Source organism: Balaenoptera ricei, chromosome 2, assembly GCF_028023285.1.
Source record: "Balaenoptera ricei isolate mBalRic1 chromosome 2, mBalRic1.hap2, whole genome shotgun sequence".
NCBI classification, from domain to species: domain Eukaryota; kingdom Metazoa; phylum Chordata; class Mammalia; order Artiodactyla; family Balaenopteridae; genus Balaenoptera; species Balaenoptera ricei.
In genome coordinates, this window is record NC_082640.1 from 160,742,316 (window position 1) to 160,761,751 (window position 19,436).

Consider the following 19,436-nt stretch of genomic DNA (forward strand, 5'->3'; position numbering starts at 1 on the left):
GAATTCGCGGCGAGGCGGGGCTGGGCGCCCACGCTCTCCCGTCTCCAGGCAACCGAAAAAACAGAGGCTGAGAGCGCCTGCGCGGCCGTCGGTGGAGGTAGGGTGTGTGGTCAGGACAACTAAGTCCTGGGGTTTCCCCTGAGTAGGAGCTGTCCTCGAGAGCCTCAGGTACGCGGAAGGGCGGGAAGACATGGGGTCAGCAGCTCGACCTCCCAAGGGCCCGACAGACTGAAGAGCGAGGGCTTGTCCCCAAAGCGGAGTCTCCAGTAGAGGCTTCCCGGCTGAGCCCTCCGGGACAGAATGCGACTTAGGCGTTCCGGATCTAAAACCCGTGGCGGCCAGATCAGGTGGTCCCCGCCTCTCAGATTACAGACCTTCTGCCATCTGTGCCGCGGGGACTCCTTGGGTGAGGGTTTGCCAGCCAGGCACCTGCTGCAGGCCCTGAGCTGCAGCAGCTGTGCTCTTTGGGGTCAAGCATTGTTCCAGCAGGAGGGAAGCCCCGAGAACTCTTTGTGCCAGTCACTTACCAATGGGCCGCAGTTTTCTCACCTATAAAATGATGGGGCTAGACTCGGAGTCCTAAGGTCCCTAAATTCGAGTCCTGTAACTCTGAGAGAACCCCTCAGTTTACGGGTGAAGTAACTGGAGCCAGCGAGGGGAAGCTGCTTGTCCTGTGTCACAGGCCTAAAAACTGACTTTCAGTCCAATAGCTCTTTCCACCTGCTACGGAGTATGCTGTGTATGGCAGAGGCTGGTACTGATGCAAAGGAAAGCCAGGTGACAGGAACACCTGTATCACATTCCTTTTTCTATCCTCAGGACCTAATAAGCACCCGCAAGACATAATAAGTGTTCACCAAATGTTTATTGAGTGAAAGCTCTGGCAGACCCAGCACCACTGTCCCTAAAAAGTCTAAGGGAAAATGTGGGTAGGACAAATGTAGTAACAGTTTACTTTAGCAGCCGAGGTGAACCTCAGACAAACTCCTCACATATGTCTGGTTTAAATCTCCCCTAGGCTTCAGTCCATGCCCTGAATGGCTGGTCTCCAATTGGCACTGCCTCTGCCTGTGGGCATTATGCTCCCACATAATAAAACAGAAGCTCCAGAGCTCCACTCAGCTAAGCAAGACCCCTCTGAAAAAGGTGACTCTTCCCAGCGGTCCTCTATGGGGCACCCGAGGAACAATTTCCAGCAGAAGCTTTTGAGCAACCAAGAGCTGATGCTGGATAATCTCTACACTCACCCCAAATGGAACACCTGCACGAAAGCCCGGAGCTACTCCTATCCCCGCTGTGCTGGAATCAGCCAGCAAGATTCAAGAAGCAATCCCCAGGGCCAAGCAAAGTGTTTGTTTTACTCACCAGGCCCTCAATCCCGGTATCCCAAAGCAAATAACCAGGAATTCATCTCCTTTACGAAGAAGCGAGTTGGGGTGGACCGGGCATACCCACTGAAACCTGTGTTTCATAGGAAGCCCCATAGTACAGGTGAGGCTGGCACTGATGGGAACCAGAATGTCTCTCCAAGACCCCCTGAGCCAAGAAAGTTTTCATACAGTAGCTTTGGTTCAAGGAACTGGGTGAATTCATCTGTGGTTGGTACAGTTGCTGCCAGTCAGGAGGACAGGGTCATGGCAAACCCCAACAGGATGGAGTGGACGCAGATCCAAAGACTAGAAGCTGCAGGGGAGAGTTTAGAGGAGGAAATCCGCAGAAAACAGACTCTTCTGAGGGAAAAGCTGAAGAAGACAGAGGAGGAACTCCGAAGGATCCAGAAGGAAAAAGAACAGGCTGAGGAAAACGAAAAAAGAGAGCTACAGAGAATGGTACTCCCCAGGAGGAGAGTTAAAGGCAACAGCAATACCACATACAAACCTATCTTCTCCCCAGAATTCATGTCTGAGGAGGTCTTCAGTAGAGACACGGGAGAGGATGAAACTTGGGGACGGTCTCAAGAAAATTCTAGTCCATTCCAGTTCTCTGATTATGGAATTCAGAAGCTCAGAAGGGAAAGACTGGTGGCAAGCAATAACAACATCCGAGACCGATTCTCAGGGCGATTGAAGGAGACGTTTTCTCAAGCTTCAGAAGCGCCACTCAGTGCTTTGCGGAGGTCCACCAGCAATTCTAGCTCGTCTAGGGCACCACACTCCTCGGGCTCCAGCTGTTCCACTGAAGAGCCAGAACTGGGCGAGTGCAGCCACTGTGGCCGAAAGTTTCTCTTGCTCAGGCTGGAGAGACACTCCAACGTCTGCCGCAGGATGCAGAGTTCCAAGAGGAAAGTGTTTGATTCCTCCAGGGCCCGGGCCAAGGGCACAGAACTAGAGCAGTACTTGAACTGGAAGGGACCAGCCTCAGTCAAGGTAACAAGGGCCTTATGGATTTGCCTTGAGTGGGGATCATTTTAAGAGCCTCTTATATCCTCATCCATTTTCTTTAAAAAAATTTCATGTGTCATATAGGGAGAAAGTGAGAATTAACGTTTGATTTATTGATTACTACTGTGTGCCAGTCACAGTGATGGGAGCTTTTCATATGATCCTCACCACAACCCTGTGAAGATTTCATTATCTTTTATCAGTTCAAAAATCAAGTGTCAGAGAGGTTAACTTGCTTGAGATCACAAAGTCTTAAATGACAGTCAGCATATAAATCTGGGTCAGAATTACTCCAAAAATCTAGACTTAAAAAATATATGTCCTTTTGATTATAAAAGTAATAAACACTTACTTTAGAAAATTTAAGAGAATGAAAAATATAAAGAAAATATTATGAAGCATTTCACTACCCTGAGAGAATTCTTCGCTCTCTGCAATATATTCTGCTACCTCCCAAGATTAGGACTTGCTACCACTCCTATAACTGTATCTATTTTTTCAAGATTGGCTAATTTTGATATACCTTCTTAGTAAATACATGAAACACAATTGTTTGGAATTCTTTTTCTCCCCATTTAGAGCGTAAACACCTTAAAGTTAGAGGACTTTATTTTTTAAATAATTTTTATTGGAGTATAGTTGATTTACAATGTTGTGTTCGTTTCAGGTGTACAGCAAAGTGGATCAGTTATACGTATATATATATATATCCACTCTTTTTTAGATTCTTTTCCCATATAGGTCATCACAGAATATTGAGTAGAGTTCCCTGTGCTATACAGTAGGTCCTTGTTAGCTATCTATTTTATTTTTTATTTTTTAAAATTTATTTTTGGCTGCGTTGGGTCCTCATTGCTGCGCACGGGCTTTCTCTAGTTGTGGCGAGCAGGGGATACTCTTCGTTGCGGTGCACAGGCTTCTCATTGCAGTGGCTTCTCATTGCGGAGCACGGGCTCTAGGCACGCGGGCTTCAGTAGTTGTGGCACGTGGGCTCAGTAGTTGTGGCTCGTGGGCTCTAGAGCGCAGGCTCAGTAGTTGTGGTGCATGGGCTTAGCTGCTCCGTGGCATGTGGGATCTTCCTGGAGCAGGACCCGAACCCGTGTCCCCTGCATTGGCAGGAGGATTCTTAACCACTGCACCACCAAGGAAGTCCAGTTATCTATCTTATATACAGTAGTGTATATATCTCAATCCCAATCTCCCAATTTATTCCCCCCCAGCACTCCCTCCTGGCAACCACAAGTCAGTTCCCTACGTCTGTGACTCTATTTCTGTTCTGGAAACAAGCTCATTTGTACCATTTTTTTTTTTTTAGATTCCACATATAAGTGATATCATGATATTTGTCTTTCTCCGTCTGACTTACTTCACTCAGTATGACAATCTCCAGGTCCATCCATGTTGCTGCAAATGGCATTATTTCATTCTTTTTTATGGCTGAGTAGTATTCTATTTGTGTATATATACACCACATCTTCTTTATCCATTCATCTGTCAATGGAAATTTAGGTTGTTTCCATGTCTTGGCTACTGTAAATAGTGCTGCTATGAACACTGGGGTGCATGTATCTTTTTGAATTATGGTTTTCTCCAGATATATGCTCAGAAGTGGGATTGCTGGATTAGAGGACTTCATCTTTGGTGAACATTCCTAGATGCAGAAAAATGTTGTAAAAAGTGACTTTGAGACACTTCCATACATTTGGGGGAACTTCATAGGCACATTTGGACAGTCAGATCTGGAGAAGATTGGTGAAGCTTCTACCACCTTGTCAAGGTTATAACACTGGGGTTGTAAATGAGTGTTTCTCAAAGTGTGGCATGCTGACATGCATTTTTTATTTCAGTAATTGTAATGTGTATTAGAAAAGTAAAACATAGTAAGCCCTTGATTTCTAGGAATCATGAATTTAAAGAAAAATAGTAAGGGGGATGAAGTGAAAGTGGTATGCAAATGATCAAAATGTGGGAAAGCCTAGACCACATGATCTCAGAGCCCCGTCCAGCTCTGAGTCTCGTAAACTATGAGAGTGTTATTCTATTTTCATTTCCTTCCAACCCTCCCACTGCCACGCTAGCACCTCTTGTCCGTTAGCACTTTACAGTTTACGTGTGTATTTGCGGGGCCTTTAAAAACTCACGCTTATGTGGTGGCTGTTAAGAGAAGTCTTTTGCAGTTAGTTATTTCTTTCAGTACGATATGGGAGATCACTACAAGAAAGTCCTTTCCATGTTTAGCGACCCTCTCCCTGAAATCCGGTTTCCAACGAGAAGTCAACATTTTGCCCTTGCAGATAATGAGATGATCATCAGTTTCTGTTCTTTCCTGTTTTCTTTCTGGTCAACCCAATAATCCACTGGGGTATTCTCTGTCCCACTATAGTGGTTTATTTCTGGCCAGAACCTAAAAGAATCTTGTGTTTCTTAAATTCCCAAATACAGTAGCAATAAAGCAAAAAAAAAAAAAAAAAAAAAAAAGAAAGAAAGGGTTTCTGAGATCAGATGCCCTAGCTTTGTGGAAACTAGTTTGAGGAAATATGTTGCATTGAGGACATCAAGGCAGAAAGGATCTGGATTGAGATGGACTCCTCTCCTTGGACTGTCCCAAGTTCTATTCCAAAGCTTTGTGCCTTTGTAAACTGAGTGGTTTGTGTCTCTCTGTTATTCCTTCAGTGTACTTGCAAGAACAGGTGATTTTTCTTTTATCCTTTAATATTCACATAACTTCCAGCAGACTCATACTCTTGTCTCTCTACTAGACCTTATGTATTTGAGCATAGAGACTATATCTTTGTGCTTTGTGATTAATAAGTGTTAATTGAATAAACTTCAATACAATGAAGAATTAAAGTATAAGTATCATATAGTTGAGGAACTTTCCCCTAATTCAATTCTAAAGGTTCCTAGATACCATCTCTAACACTCTGATTCTCTTGCCTTGTCTGTTTCAGTAAGATTTTCCTGATGGATCCTTCCTTTTCCTTTGATAACAACTCTTCCTATATTCATCACCAAGCAGCTACTTGCTTGCTTTCTTTTTTCTTCTTTATAAAATTAATTTTATTTTCATCTAAGCAGTATTTGAATACATTTAAAAAATCATGTAGTACTAAGTGACCTGTAATGCAGATCAACAGTATTTTGCCTCATCCCTCTCTGGCCCCTCATCTAGCTCCCACAGGCAGTTCTGATAGATGACTCTTCTGGTATGCATTTCCATATTTCTAAATAATATACTTATTTGCTTGATTTATCAATTTTGCACATTATCCGTTGACCTCCTCTTATGGACACTCTGGGTTCATATCCCCTCTCCTCCCACTTTTCTCCTTCCCTTATCCTTCCATTGTAGTGAAATCACAGTTTTGGGTTAAACCAGTAGTCAGCTATTTATGTGATAATAACCACATAAATTTTGTTCACTGCTGAGTGAACAGATTCTGCCCCTGCCCACATGCGCCCAGAGTTAATAATTGACCCATGTTTTAATTTGCTTGGTTTCCTACATACCTAACTCTATTTTTTTTCCCCTGAATGATCTGCCCAGTATCAGACACCTGTTAATGTTTTTCTATCAGTTTGACTTTTTTTTATTCTGGAACCTCCATCCCACCATTCTTTTTCTTCCTGCTCCAGTCCAGACTGGTTCTTCTCCAGGCCTGGTGCAGACCTGTTGTTTGGAACTTCTCCCTGCTTCTCTCCTGTTTCCAGCATCCTGTGTCTTCCTTTTTCTTGCTTTACTCTTTGCTTTGCTGAAGCTTTATTAAGAAAGGTGCATGGGAGGCATATTTTTTGTCTTGGGATGAATTAAAATATCTATATAATAGCTTTATTTTTGATTGATGAATTGGCCAGGTAGAGAATTCTAGCTGGAAAATTATTTTCTGTTAGAACTTTTATGGCATTTCCCCACTAGCTTTTAGCATCCAATGTTACTGTTGAGAAATCTAATACCATTTTGATTTCTGCTCCATTATATGAAACCTATAGATTTTTTTCGTTTTCTTAAAGCTTATAGGATTCTCTCTTTATTCTGAAATTCTACAATGATCGTGTTGGATAGTGGGTAGGCCATTTCAATCTCAAGGGTAGTGATATTTATTTCTAGGAATGTTTATTGTCTTCTTTCTTTAATAATTTCCTCCTTGTGCTTTCTGTTTTTGGAACTCCTGTTAGTCAGTGTTGGACTTTCTAGATTGACTTCCTAATTTTCTAATCTTTTCTACTTTCCATCTTGATCCTTTTTCCCATTCTACGTAACTTTTCCGACATTATTTTACAACAGTTCTATTTTTATTTTTAGCTATCACAGTATTAATTTATAATAGTTCTTTCTGGTTCTCTCATTCCTTTTTCATAGTATACATATTCTTGTTCCATAGATAAAATCTCTTCTAACACTCCTTGTTGATATTATGATTTTCTGTAAAAAAATTTCTTCTGCTACCTGCCTTGTTGCTACTTCCTGAGTGTGTATGCATGTGTGTTCATGTACTTGTTTGGTCTCTTCCTTGTTAGAGCTTTACTGACTGTCCGTTCATATTTAAGCTTAAGTGGGGCTTGTTGACTGAGGGCTTTCGTATTAGGGTTATCAAACAGTGAGCCTTTTAATTGGGGTCCCTCAGAATCAGCATCTCACCTTTTCTCTCAACTGCTTGGTGCATCCAGAGAACTCTTGCCTCCTATGAGGGTACCTGTGTCTGGTACTCTGGGAGCTGAGTCGGGGAAGGAAGCTGACCGTTAATTCCACAATACATTGTGTACACTTGCCCTTAATCTCCATTTTCAGCCCCTAGATTAACCCTGTTCTCCACTGTGCCTGGATGTCCTGAGTCTGAAACCTGTCTGGTTCAATTTCTCCAGAGAGGGTGCTGGAAGTGTTGGACACTTGGATGTGCAAGGTGGAGAGGAGCCCTGGGAGCCAACCTGTTCTCCGCCCTGTACCTCCCCCTTCCCACTACCTGTATTTCCAAGCACTGAGCCTCTCAGGGGTTCTGCTGGGAAATACAGCTTGCCTCTCAGTACTATCCGCCCTTGCAGGCCCTTAGTTTAAGTCAGCGGTCCCCAGACTTTTTGGCACCAGGGACCGGTTTCGTGGAAGACAATTTTTCCACGGATGGGGCAGGGAGGGGGATGGTTCAGGCGGTAATGCGAGTGATGGGGTAGCAGCAGATGCAGCTCCGCTTGCTCGCTTGCCCGCCGCTCACCTCCTCCTGTGCGGCCCGGTTCCTAACAGACAGCGGTCCAGAACCAGTCTGCAGCCCCGGGGGCGTTGGGTGTTGGCTGGTTTAAGTGCCTCCAGTCTGGCAAGTCAGTTATCATTGTTGCTTCTTTCCTGTTCTCTTTGACCTTAATTTCCTGTCATTCTAACGGAGACTCAGGAAGGGGATGAGATAGACACCAAGTTAAATGATCAGTCTTCCTTCAATTTACAGGCTGAACCTCCTTGGAAGAGCAACTGGAAACAGAAGCACGAATCTTTCATCCGTACCCTCCGTCAGGCTCGAGAGGTCCAGCAGGTAATTGCCAAGGGTGGAAACCCCTCCGACCTGCCTCCCATCCTGCCTGCAGAAAATCCAGACTATATTCAGTGTCCTCACTGTAGCCGCCACTTTGCTCCCAAGGTGGCAGAGTGGCACATTCCTAAGTGTAAGACCATCAAGAACCGCCCTCTGCCTCCAAGGAAGCACTGCAGTTGAGCAGACAGCAGTGGAAACCTCCTCGATAGTCCAGAAGGCTCTGCTTCTCTTCAGCAGTAAATGGGAGTAGACTAGTTTGATGCAGAGCAGAAAGAACTACAACTTTTACATCTCCCAGGTCTGCCTGCAGAGCTGAAATCGGTGAAGAGAGAGAGCCCCATTGCTAAGCAGCAGGAGGCAACAGGAAGCCTCAGCTTCCCACTAAATCACCGCCTCCGGCTGGTGTGCCTCATGTTATTGCCCTAAGAACTGATGGGTGAGAACACGTGAGAGTAGCGAGTAGGCTACATTAAAGCTCTCTTCTTGCAAGCCTGATTGTGGTTTGTGCTAGTTAAGTGCCTGCATTTGCTGTGCCTTCTTGCCGCTGCCTCTACATGTATGTCTATGGCTTCTGTTAACTCCTCTTGTTCTTGCAAGAAGTTGGCTCGTTGGTATCAGAGGATCATGGTATCTTATAAAAAATACAGTTTTGCTGTAAGGCAAATGACCTCCCCAATACATGGTCCTGGCCAAAAGTCAATACAAGTATGGAAGGTTCAGGCGCCAGTATGTCCTAAACCCTCCCCATGTTGTACTGTGTAATAAAGGGAACCTCATCTTTATGTACAATACTTTACAGGGTAGGGATGGGGGAAAGCACACTATGTCTCTGTAGTTGTTCCTTCCTAATGGATTTCATATGTCCAAAAAAAAAAAAAAAAAAAGGAAGGAAGGAACTTCAGTTTCAGCTATTGCTAGCACTCTGCTTTCAAATCAGGTTGGTTTAACGACTTTTAAAATGAAGCAGCAAAATGTACCATCAAAGCAACCTGGGACATTCTGGTGTCACATGTCCCTGCTGATCACATCACAGTAAACTTCTATTCTAGAAACTAAACTTTGAAGGAAAAGATACCAGATCTAAAATTTTCTCTGGGCAGAATCGTGCCTACTGCAAGTAACCTTCATAATTAGGCCTTCAATAAATGGGTTTGGGGAATTTAAAATTAAACAAATAATAAAATGAGTGAGTCTTAGACTTGTCAAACGGGAGAAGTGATGTGATAAGGTAATGTCTGATGGGGGAGATATCAGTTCAGGTAGGATGAAGCTAACACAACAGATCTGAAATACTATTAAGATTACTGTCCTGAGAGCATCACTCAAATTGTTAGTTTAAAACACTGGAGAAAAATCACCTAACCTGACCTGGGCAAAGGGGACTGTGCAGACCACAAAACCACATTTACTAAACTACAGATGGCCACTCACTCTTGTTCCGTTTCCTCTGCAGCTTCTGCTCAGTGGCTGGGCTAACAGATCAGACCAATTTGATATGCAAGTTTAAGGCTTTAGCTGTGAAGCTGTTAGACACTAGGCTAAAAAAAATCATATGTTTCAAAAAACAGCATATATTGCTTTATGCTCTTCATAACTGTTACAAAGAAAGAGAGGTATCACATAATAGGGCTTTTGGTTGGTCATTTAAAGAAAACTCAGAGAGACACTGGATATTTAACCCAATATATACATTCTCCAGTCAAGTTTAATGAGGTACCCACTTTAAGTTTCACACTTGATGGTAAAAGCAATAGGTGACTAGAATGAGTGGTGGCCAAGGTCACACAGTGGTAGCCTGTGGACTGCTTTGCCCCGCAGGTATGTTTTATTTGACTGACATAGTATTAAAAATATAATCCGACATTAAAAAATTGGGATATGGAGCATCTTTTGAAAAACTGCAAGTTCTGGAAACCCTGGGCCTGCAACCCTATATAGCACCAACTGAGTGGGGTTTAGAATCAGTTGCTCCTTCCAGATGGCGTGGAGCACGCAGATCACCACAGCCCCGCCTGGCGTGCTTCACTTATTTGCCTTGCCTGCCTGGTCTGGAACCCCTGGATGGTTATAAAGGTCACAGACCAGGGGCCTCCAGGGAGAACAATTGTTGTGTGTGTGAGGAGTGCTTTCTTATGCTGCTAGAGGAACAAACGTCAATGCCATAGTGTTCCCTTTGATCTCAACATGTTTAGGCCTTTGATTATATCCGGAATATCTATTAGCCTTTTAAATTTAGCTTGATCGGATCTTTGGGAAGAAGAACCTTTTTCTATCTACGTCTCTTCCTAGATAGCAGAGGATGACAGAGAATAAATAAATGCTGCTTGTTAATGTCCGTGTGTTATACTACTTTATCCAAAAAACTTTAGTGCAAGTAGATGCTATAAATTTTAAAGTTCAAAAGGTTAAGCAATGAAAAAAAATCTTACGGTGAAACTCACTTCGTTAAAAAGTATATGCAGTGTATTGAATGCAGCACAGCATCTTTGGCCAACATTTGCTTTAGGTCATCAGTTTGTCACTTTTCACAACTACACAGGAGGTAGCAGAGATGTGATAGTGTCTTTCTCCCTAATGTTCGTAATTCTGTGAGGTTTAGTGATCAGCATGTTTATTTCCATAGTTAATCATTGAAGCAATAAATGATTTTTTTGCTTTGTGGCAGGAAGGAACTTGTTTCGTAGTCCTGACTACAGCCCACTCTGCCCTGACACTATCATGAATAATATTTCTTTGGAGGCCCAAGGATGCTCATTTGAAATAATTCATTTACAATACATCCTTGCACCAGAGTTGTTCTATTATGAATGTTTCCAAATATACGGCAAAATCAAATGAAATGTGAGTTAAGTCTGCTCTTGCTCTAAACTTCAGTGAAATGTTCAGCCAAGAGAAGTTACAACTTGGCTATGCCAGGGAGACCAAATACAGTTCAGCCTTTGTGAGGGAAAACAGTTTTACAAACATAAACTGGCAGTATCACTTGAAAAAGCCCACTGTGGCGATAAGTACAAGACATGACCCTTCCTCTTTTAATGGCTCATCTTTTTCTCCTTCTGCATTTTAAGCACTATATTTTAGAAGTTTTGGGGGGAAAAAAGTTGTAGCAGCAAAAATGATTCTATTAGTAAGAAAAAGAAACTGGCAAGAAGCAAAGATTATTTCTGTGCAAATGTCCCTTGCATTGTTTCTGTTACAAGACCATTTATTTCTTTATTTATATAAAGACCCACTGAATCAAAAATTCACGAAGGCCTAGAGTCTGCGTGTTTTATCCCCAGTGACTAAGGTCCATGCGTAGGCTCACTGAGGCATAGCACTGATTGAGAGTTTAAATGTTTATTTAAAACAGAAATGTCAAACCACTCCACCCTCAACCTTTCAAACATCTGGCTAACAATAAGCTAATTCTTCAGCAACAATGTCAGAGCAGAGGGGTAACTCGGGTTATACTATAACTCAAAAGCAATACTACTGGAAAACTTAAAACACCTAGCACTACATAAAGAAAAGTAGGACGCAATTTAAGAGAATTAGCTACAGAAAACCATTCAAAGGCATTTCTGCTGCCTCACCTTTTACTTTTTATCTGATGCATGGCTACCACCTTTGAACTGGTTTCTGTTTGCGTAGCTTTTTGGTGGGAAAAATCATATGGCTATCCCAGGCACAATTTGGGAAAGTGCAAATTGTCTCTAAGGCACAGAACTTAGATTCTCAGCCAGATTAACAGCAAACCTAGACTTCCCAAGGGAACATGCTAGAGAAAACGACCCCAGCGTTCCACTGCTAGAGAGTGACTTCCCCTCCGGACCAAGAGCCCAGCTCTCACCCTCCCTTCAGTGCTCACTTTCATCCCATAGTCTCAGCAACGTGCCCATGTTCCTCGGTTCCATGGCAGAAGCAATACTCATGATTAACACCCAAAATGACCCTGCCTCTCAGGCCTGCTGAGATGGTGAGCATGAGGGATACAGGAACGTGAAAGGCCAGTCAGTCCTTAAAAAAAAAAAAAAAATCAAAGTTGCATTTACATGATGAATCAAAACCCATTGTTAGGGTTTGTTGCAAACCCCAAGTCCCCAGAACTTGCAACTTTAATCCAGGGTTGGCCCCTTCCCTTATTTTAAGAAAAGGCTTCAGTGATTACATTAGTACCATTGTACTAGGCTTCCCAGAATTGAGAAAACAATGGGAATATTAAACCAAAGAAGATCCCATTGAATAGAGTTGCCCATCCCCAGCTGAGGGGTTTTCCCGGAGCAGCAGCCTTTACACCACCAGTTTTAGGGAAATGGCAAAATTTCCATTGCACAGGTCCTTCCAAAATATTAAATAGATATCAAACATTCATTTTTTGGTTGGGGAAAATGAAACAAAAATTAATTTAGCTCTTTCTAGGGAGGTAGAATATGAGACTCATCAAGGCAGCTCCTGTGACTCAAAATACTAAAGGCTAGGTGGAAACACAATGCTCACATCCTTAGGTAAAGCCATCAAACGTTTCTAGGACACTTTCTCTCTCTGGGAAAGCTAGCTTGCTCCTGTCTACAAGGACATGAAGACACGGGGATCGGAAGGGAGCTCTCAGCCAAATTCCTCTCACTTGGCAGGCTCCTCCTGTTCTGCTAGGCTTCAGGGACTGCCTGGTCTGGGGGCTGGCTTTGGGCCGCTCAAGTAGGAAAGATGATACAGATTCACTGATATGGCTTCATAAAACATCAAAAGGGGAAACATACTGACTAGACATACAGAAAGGGAGCGGTTGGGGCTGCTGATGTCAAGATTAGAACCCTAAGAGCCATGAAGGCAGAGGCACAAGAAGTCTTCTCAGGGGCAGAAGACTCAGTCACTCTTGGCCCTCTCGAAGACACCGAGTAGAGGCAGCTGAAGCAGGACCTCCCCTCACGGTTTCCTCTGAAGTCCATTCCTACTGCCCCACAGACTCAATTCTCTACGAGATGCCTCATCTCTCAGAGGAACCTTCCAAAGCTAGGAAATCCCACCCTGCGTTGGCCACAGCCTGACACTCCTGCTGTGTGACGAGGAGGGACCTACCCTTCTTTCTCTACTCCTCACTGAAGAAGTCTCACTCAACCCTCAGAGGAAAAGCAATCTAAGCCCACTGCTCCTCCTCAAGCATTTAGCTGCATAAAATAATTGAACTTTCTGAAAACAAGCCGGAGATTGACTCCACCAGACATACTTTCCTGGACTAAGGCTCCTGAGAGGGCTTAGAACACTTCACCACTCTCCAGATGACCCTGGATGGGCCACACCTGGTTCCAGCCCACTCCAGCTTTACACTTTAACCTCCTCCACCCAGAGGTGCAATGCCTCGTGTTGAATTCCCAAGGCAGCTTCCAATTAATGGTGAAAATGGTAAGTGGGATGTAAGCTGCTACCAGCAAAATTAAGGTAAGCATTGTGTCTCCTCTTCAAAGGTGGGATCACCAGATGAGGTACAGAGCTGCTGTTGCTATGGCAGTCACTGAGGACAAAGCCAGGGCCATGGGGCCCTTCCATTCTCCAACACAAAACCACTCCTAGATCCTATCTAATAGGCAATGCTACTCTCCAAGTGTACATGGAAAGTGCTTCAGAGCCTCCGCCGCCCGCTCCTTGTCTGCAAGTGAACGAAGCCAGGAAAGCGCTCTCTGCGTTCAGTAAGTGTGCTGTGAAGGTCTTTGGATTCCAGTTTCCTGGAGGCTATACAGGCTCAGGAGACTAGAGGCTGGGTCTACAGGAGTCTGTTCCCAGGAGGCACCAGGAATCTGAATCTAAATCAGGCTTTGGATCCATTTCCATCTCTTCCTTTGCTGTCTGAGTTCCTTTGGAATGCATCCCCACCTGTCCAGATAAAACACAGGTCCAGGTTAACAACATTGCTATCTAGTTACAGCATTTCAGGACTAGATTTTCAATGCCGACCTCTAAGAATGTGTAGCCATGGTTTTGTGAGGAGCTCATACTACTACCTTAATAATAGGACCTTAGATAAAGTCCACACTTGTACATTTGTTGCAGGTAGGGTGACCAAGTGTCGTGGTTTGCCCAGGACTGCAGGATTTTCTGGGATGCAGAACTCTTCAGTTTTAGAACTCAAACAGCCCTAGGCAAAACAATCCTCCTCCCTCCTACAGCTGCCAATCACTCCATGCTTACTTCAAGTGTGTATATTACTTTCCAAAGTACTTTCATAGACATTATTTCATTTAATCCTCAAAACAACCATACAACAACTATTTTCTTCTTTCAGGTGAGAACCAGGGCTCAGAGAAACGAAGTAATTTGTCCAAACACATAAACCTGGTAAATGGCAAAACCAAGGTTGACAGTATTTCCCTAAGCTAGTTCACTCTATATAGAGCAATACTATGGCCCTTTAAAAACGACGCAAGCAGCATCACCGGTGAAGTATTTTTACCAAAAATGTTTAACTTGAACCTAATCAAGCCTTAAGTCTAACTTCCAGTTCACAGAAATGACAGAGTGACAGAAGAATAAGATAAGCAATGTCTCAGGAAAATAAGGCAAATCCAGAATGTAGGACATTCTGTTAAACTGACCCTGTTTCTTCAACAAACCAATGCCATGGAAATTTTTTTAAAAAACGGGGGTAGATGACAACAACAATAATCCAAAAAGAAATGCACAAGACTTCTAAGAAATGATAAAACTTTATGTAAGAACATAAAGGAAGACTTGAATAAATAACTATTCAAGGCTGGGAAGACTCAGCATTACAGACATGTCAACTCTACTCAAATAAAGATACAATTCAAAGCAAATCTAATAAATTCCAATATAAATACCAAAGGGAGTTTTGAGAAACTTCACTTTTGAGGAATTCTAAGATTCATATAGAAGAAGCAATGTGCAAAAATAGCCAATGTAACCCCGGAAAAGAACAAAAAGGAGCACAGGACTTTCCTTACTGGGAATCAAGACATTCAAAACTCTAGTATTTTAAATAGGACTAATTAAATAGCTCAAAGCAACAGAGAGCCTAAAAATGAACCCGTGTGTATTTGGATATTTACAATATATTAAATGTGATCTTTCAAATCAGTGAGGGAAGTATGGATCACTGAATAAAATAATTTTAAAATGTTAAAAAAAAAGGGGGGGTAGGAGTGGTGATGGAGGGAATTGTTCTAGATTAAAAGAAATGAGAAACATAATAGTGTAAAAAGGGGTTCTTGACTGGTTTCTGGTCTAATAAAAACAGTTATAAAGGACATTTTTATGGGAAAACTGGGAAAATTTGAGTATCAACAGGGTACTAGATGAGAATTGAGAATACTAGTGTTATTTTTGTTAACTGTGATAATAGTACTGTGGTTCTCCAGAAGAATGACATCTTTATTTTTAGATATGTGTAATAAAGTATTTAGGGAGGCTATGTCATGACTTTCATAATTTACTTGAAAATGGTTTAGCAAAAAAAGAAAAAGGAAAAAAAATACACGCACATACACACACTCATATTTCAAATACACAGATAAATACCTACACATATTTTAAACATACACACATACACAGACACAAACACATTTGAAATAATTACAGCAACATGTTAACAACGGTTGAACCTAGATGGTGGATGTATGGGTGTCCACTGAACTGTAATGTTTAAAGTTTTTCATAATAAGTAGAAGAAAAAACAAAGGTAACAAAAATACAATGGAAGTTAGGTGATGAAATGATTCAATCCAGGTGCCTGAAGAAGGACCAAGCATCTGGGATTAATTACAAACGTTACATCATCAAAAGGTAAGTACTTGCAAAGAAGTAAGCCTATTTCAGGCATTGGTGTTTTGTTTCTGTGATTCTTCAAAACAGAATTAGAAATTCAATTATTCTTTTAATGCTCTCACCTGCTGCCCTCCTTCTAATTTCTTGTTCAGCTTCTGTAGCTGGGTAAAAATCTGAAGGTTTTCTTGCTGTAACTTCTGTTGTTCAGCCAGACACTTCAACACCAGACCCTGCAGTCGCTCAACCTCCACCTGCAGAGTGCTGCATGCACAGGTAGGAGTCAAGGGTGTTCCCTTCCCAGCGCATGTTCCTGCAGGGTTCAGCCGAGGTGGCTAGAGAGACAGGAGAAAAGGGTCATAGGAGGTTCTGCCCGGATGCTACAGCTCTCCAATCCAAATGTCCCCTAAGTGCTACCAGATTTTACTTTTAAAGTAACAATATAAAACACATACACATGAAGTAAATGGAAGAGAAACAGAAAACTGCTGGGATTACAATAGAACCTGGCTCTAACACAACAGAGCAAGAGAACTCTCAGTGCCTCAGTCTGCATTATGGTAAGGTAAAAGAATAATCATCTATTTTGGAGAACTTTGTGAAAAATTTTAAAGTCATTGATATCTTCCGATTTAAAATGCTGAAGTGAGAGAATGCACAATTTGGTTTGGAACAAGTCTTTCTTTTTTTTTTTTTTTTTGCACGCGAGCTTTCTCTAGTTGTGGCAAGCGGGGGCTACTCTTCGTTGTGGTGCGCGGGCTTCTCATTGCGGTGGCTTCTCTTGTTGCGGAGCATGGGCTCTAGACGTGCGGGCTTCAGTAGTTGTGGCACACAGGCTCAGTAGTTGTGGCTCACGGGCTCTAGAGCGCAGGCTCAGTAGTTGTGGCGCACTCTACTCTATGTGCTCCACGGCATGCGGGATCTTCCCAGATGGAACAAGTCTTTCTGATCACAGTGAGGACACCATGATTCAAAGGGTCAATATTCATGAAATGTAGTGGATCACACTTTAGAAGAGATTTAAGAGGTGTTCACTAAACAGGATCGCCAAAACAATTCAAGACGGCTAACTGACAGAGGAATTAAAATGTTTACCTTGAAGTTTCAAAGGCTTTATTTCCTCTTCTGGGAAGCTTTTCAATTATCCTAGCCTGGATTTTTCTCCCTTCTTCTACTGTACTTTGTTTATAGGAAGGGTCAACAAATGATAGCCCACGGGCCAAATCCAGCCTACTGCTTGTTTTTGTAAATAGAGTTTTATTGGAACATAAGCATGCCCATTCATTATGCATTATTTTTGGCTGCTTTTGTGCTACGATATCAGTATTGAATGGTTGCAAGAGACTGTATGGTCCACATAGCCTAAAATAATTACTATGTAGCCCTTTAGAAAAAGTTTGATGATCCCTGGTTTACAGTTTTATTGAGATATTTACCACAATTTGATTTCTACCAAAGTTAGGTATACATGCATTGCTCCCCCAGCAGACTACAAGTATTATTTCTTACTTACATTTAGAACCTCCAACCTACCCCAGCAGTGTCATGAAAAATTGGATTTGAATTTTGGAATTTCAGTTTTGGTACTTCTGAGGCAGAGAGAAAAGAAAGACAATCATCTGGTATAGAAAGATGTGGGCCTGTCAGAAATGTGAAAGGGTAGATACTTTTCCACAGAAATCAGTTTAGCCTTGCGTAGAGGCTTTGAGCACTACTGAACAGACAGTATGAGTTGATGCTGGGCAGCTGGGAAACCAATGAAACTAGAGGGGAAGACAGTGAGGCCAGGAGAACTGGGCAGAGCTTACAGCCACTGTTTACCTAGTTGTGATTTAAAGGCAAAAGCTCAGTTACCCAGGCTCCTGCTGGGGGCTTGTGTTCCAAAGGAGCTTCAGAGCCCACCTTGAGTCCTTGTAGCTCTTCGTAGGGCAGAGTATCTTTCTCAGATTCTGAAAAAGCTGCACTTAGGGGGGATGGGCTGTCAGGCATAGGGATGAATTCTGCATTTTCCAGCTCCTATGTATAAGAGAAAGAATCTCATCAGTTCTGTTTGAGCCATTTACTTTCGCCCAAATTCTCTTCTTGATATAGCTTTCACTCTGTCGTGACATCAGCACCCTCTAGTGGAGCAGGACAGTTGTGGTTACAACATAGCTCGCCCTACCTGTCAACATCCTGCCATTCCTTCCTTCCTCTGAGGAGTGAATAGTGAAGCGAATTCAAACTCAAATCCAAGAACATTTTGGAGTGTCTGACATGTTTCTCTAACACACTCAGTCTACACAGGCTGTTCAGTAAGTTGGGAAGCTCTAAGGTGATGGCAGTGAGGCCAACTGCCAGGTTGCTGAAGGCTGAGGCTAAAGCTTTAGATAGAACCGTGTGCTGCTTCCTCCATTCATATTCCTATGTAGCTATCAAGTTTAATCTTATTATAGAGGGAGGTTTAAATCTACAGGTTCTCTCTTTGGTGCGGGGGGGGGGGTAAAAAATTTAAAATTTCTCTAACTATAAATGTTGACTGTAGAAAATGTGAAAATACAGATGGGCAAAGGGAGATGATAAAAATCACCAGTAATTCCATCACTCATAGATAACCACTGTTAAAGCATTTCTATACCATAAGGCATTCCAATTGCCCCAATATTCTACTTCTACGAACCACAGTACAAAATCTAGAAGCTTAATCTTTGCATGCATGCATTATAAAAACTGCCTTCAAGGAAGGTTGCATTAATTTCCATTCATTTAAGTAATACAGGTATGAGCACATCTTATATCTTTTCTTGTCAGGAAGAAAAAGGATTAGAGATTTGGTGATTTTGGTTCAGGTAGAAATCAGAAACCTAGATGCCTGCTGCAAAACGCTTGGATAGGACACAGGAAACAGATCCTTTCTAGTCCCTACAGAGGTACCTCTACCAAAGGAATTACCTTTCGAAGCCAGCCAGGACAGGAGCTGCTGGCCCCACTACCGATCCTCACAGCCTCCGTGGGACTGACTAAACCTTCCATTCCTCGGTCTGCTTCCATTGTTCCTCGGAAGCCTCCACTTGGATCAGGAGTTTCAGATTCCTGCTGACTGTCCTCCTCTTCTCCCCTACCGCCACCGCTGCCACCTCCTGGGCTAGAGCTCTGAACCACTGACAGATACACAGCACAGAAATAGAAAGCTTTGCTATGCAGCAAGATTTACCATCTGATAGCCCCACCGACCCCTGGAGAGGTTCCTAGAGTTGCGTGAAGCAGAACAGCAACAGTGTAAGTCAGATACTTGGGACTAAATTTTTAGTTTTATACAAGGTACTGTGTATCAGTATCTTTATAGCAATATTCACTTCTACTTTCCAAACTTGCTTATCCTTATGTCCACAGCAGATTATCAATGTTCTACAGCATTACTGAATACTCACCCCAACCACAGCATCCATGCCTTAACAGATATACCCAGACTCCAACATCCTCCATAGAGGTTCATCTTATATACAAAGCTTTTTCACATTTGAGCCAAACACCTCTTAAAGTTGCCAGATAAACTCACCATTAACTCCCTTTACGGGGAAACACCTGAATGGAGAAGTCCTCAACCGTTAAATTCATTAAATTCTTTAATGACTATTCGTAAGAATTTAAAAAATATGATGGCTGGTTCTTTAAATATCATGCAGCATATTCCAAGTTACATTTAATGAAGATGAGTTGATGTACAGTCAGGAAATGAAACTGAGTTTTAATATGGACCAAAGAAAAATATAACTAAGAAAGTAATTTGCCAAAGCTAAAA

The 19,436-nt window shown here is 42.5% G+C and overlaps 2 protein-coding genes across 3 annotated transcripts in view; one reads left to right on the forward strand and one right to left on the reverse strand.

Moving 5' to 3' along the window:
* Positions 1-87: 87 nt before the first annotated feature.
* ZC2HC1C (zinc finger C2HC-type containing 1C) lies at positions 88-8,682 on the forward strand. The gene is made up of 3 exons (XM_059914694.1): positions 88-168; positions 1,019-2,366; positions 7,817-8,682. The coding sequence occupies exons 2-3, from the start codon at positions 1,038-1,040 to the stop codon at positions 8,078-8,080; spliced, it is 1,593 nt and encodes a 530-aa protein (XP_059770677.1). The 5' UTR covers positions 88-168; positions 1,019-1,037; the 3' UTR covers positions 8,081-8,682.
* A 2,541-nt stretch (positions 8,683-11,223) lies between these two features.
* NEK9 (NIMA related kinase 9) overlaps positions 11,224-19,436 on the reverse strand; it is a 35,952-nt gene continuing 27,739 nt past the window's right edge. Inside the window, exons 19-22 of one of the 2 annotated variants that reach the window (XM_059914693.1) lie at positions 18,587-18,795; positions 17,558-17,671; positions 15,781-15,990; positions 11,224-13,750 (exon numbers count right to left, since the gene is read on the reverse strand). In XM_059914693.1, the coding sequence (XP_059770676.1) occupies positions 13,628-13,750; positions 15,781-15,990; positions 17,558-17,671; positions 18,587-18,795 (656 nt within the window). In that variant the 3' untranslated portion in view covers positions 11,224-13,627. Of the gene's footprint in view, positions 13,751-15,780; positions 15,991-17,509; positions 17,672-18,586; positions 18,796-19,436 lie in introns of both variants that reach the window. The other variant, XM_059914692.1, reaches the window with a different exon arrangement.

Bases quoted from the DNA above. Each gene is read 5' to 3' on its own strand.
- ZC2HC1C (XM_059914694.1), top strand. From the start codon at position 1,038: ATGGCTGGTCTCCAATTGGCACTGCCTCTGCCTGTGGGCATTATGCTC. The intron at 2,367-7,816 runs GTAACAAGGGCC...TTCAATTTACAG, and splicing joins AGGGACCAGCCTCAGTCAAG to GCTGAACCTCCTTGGAAGAG.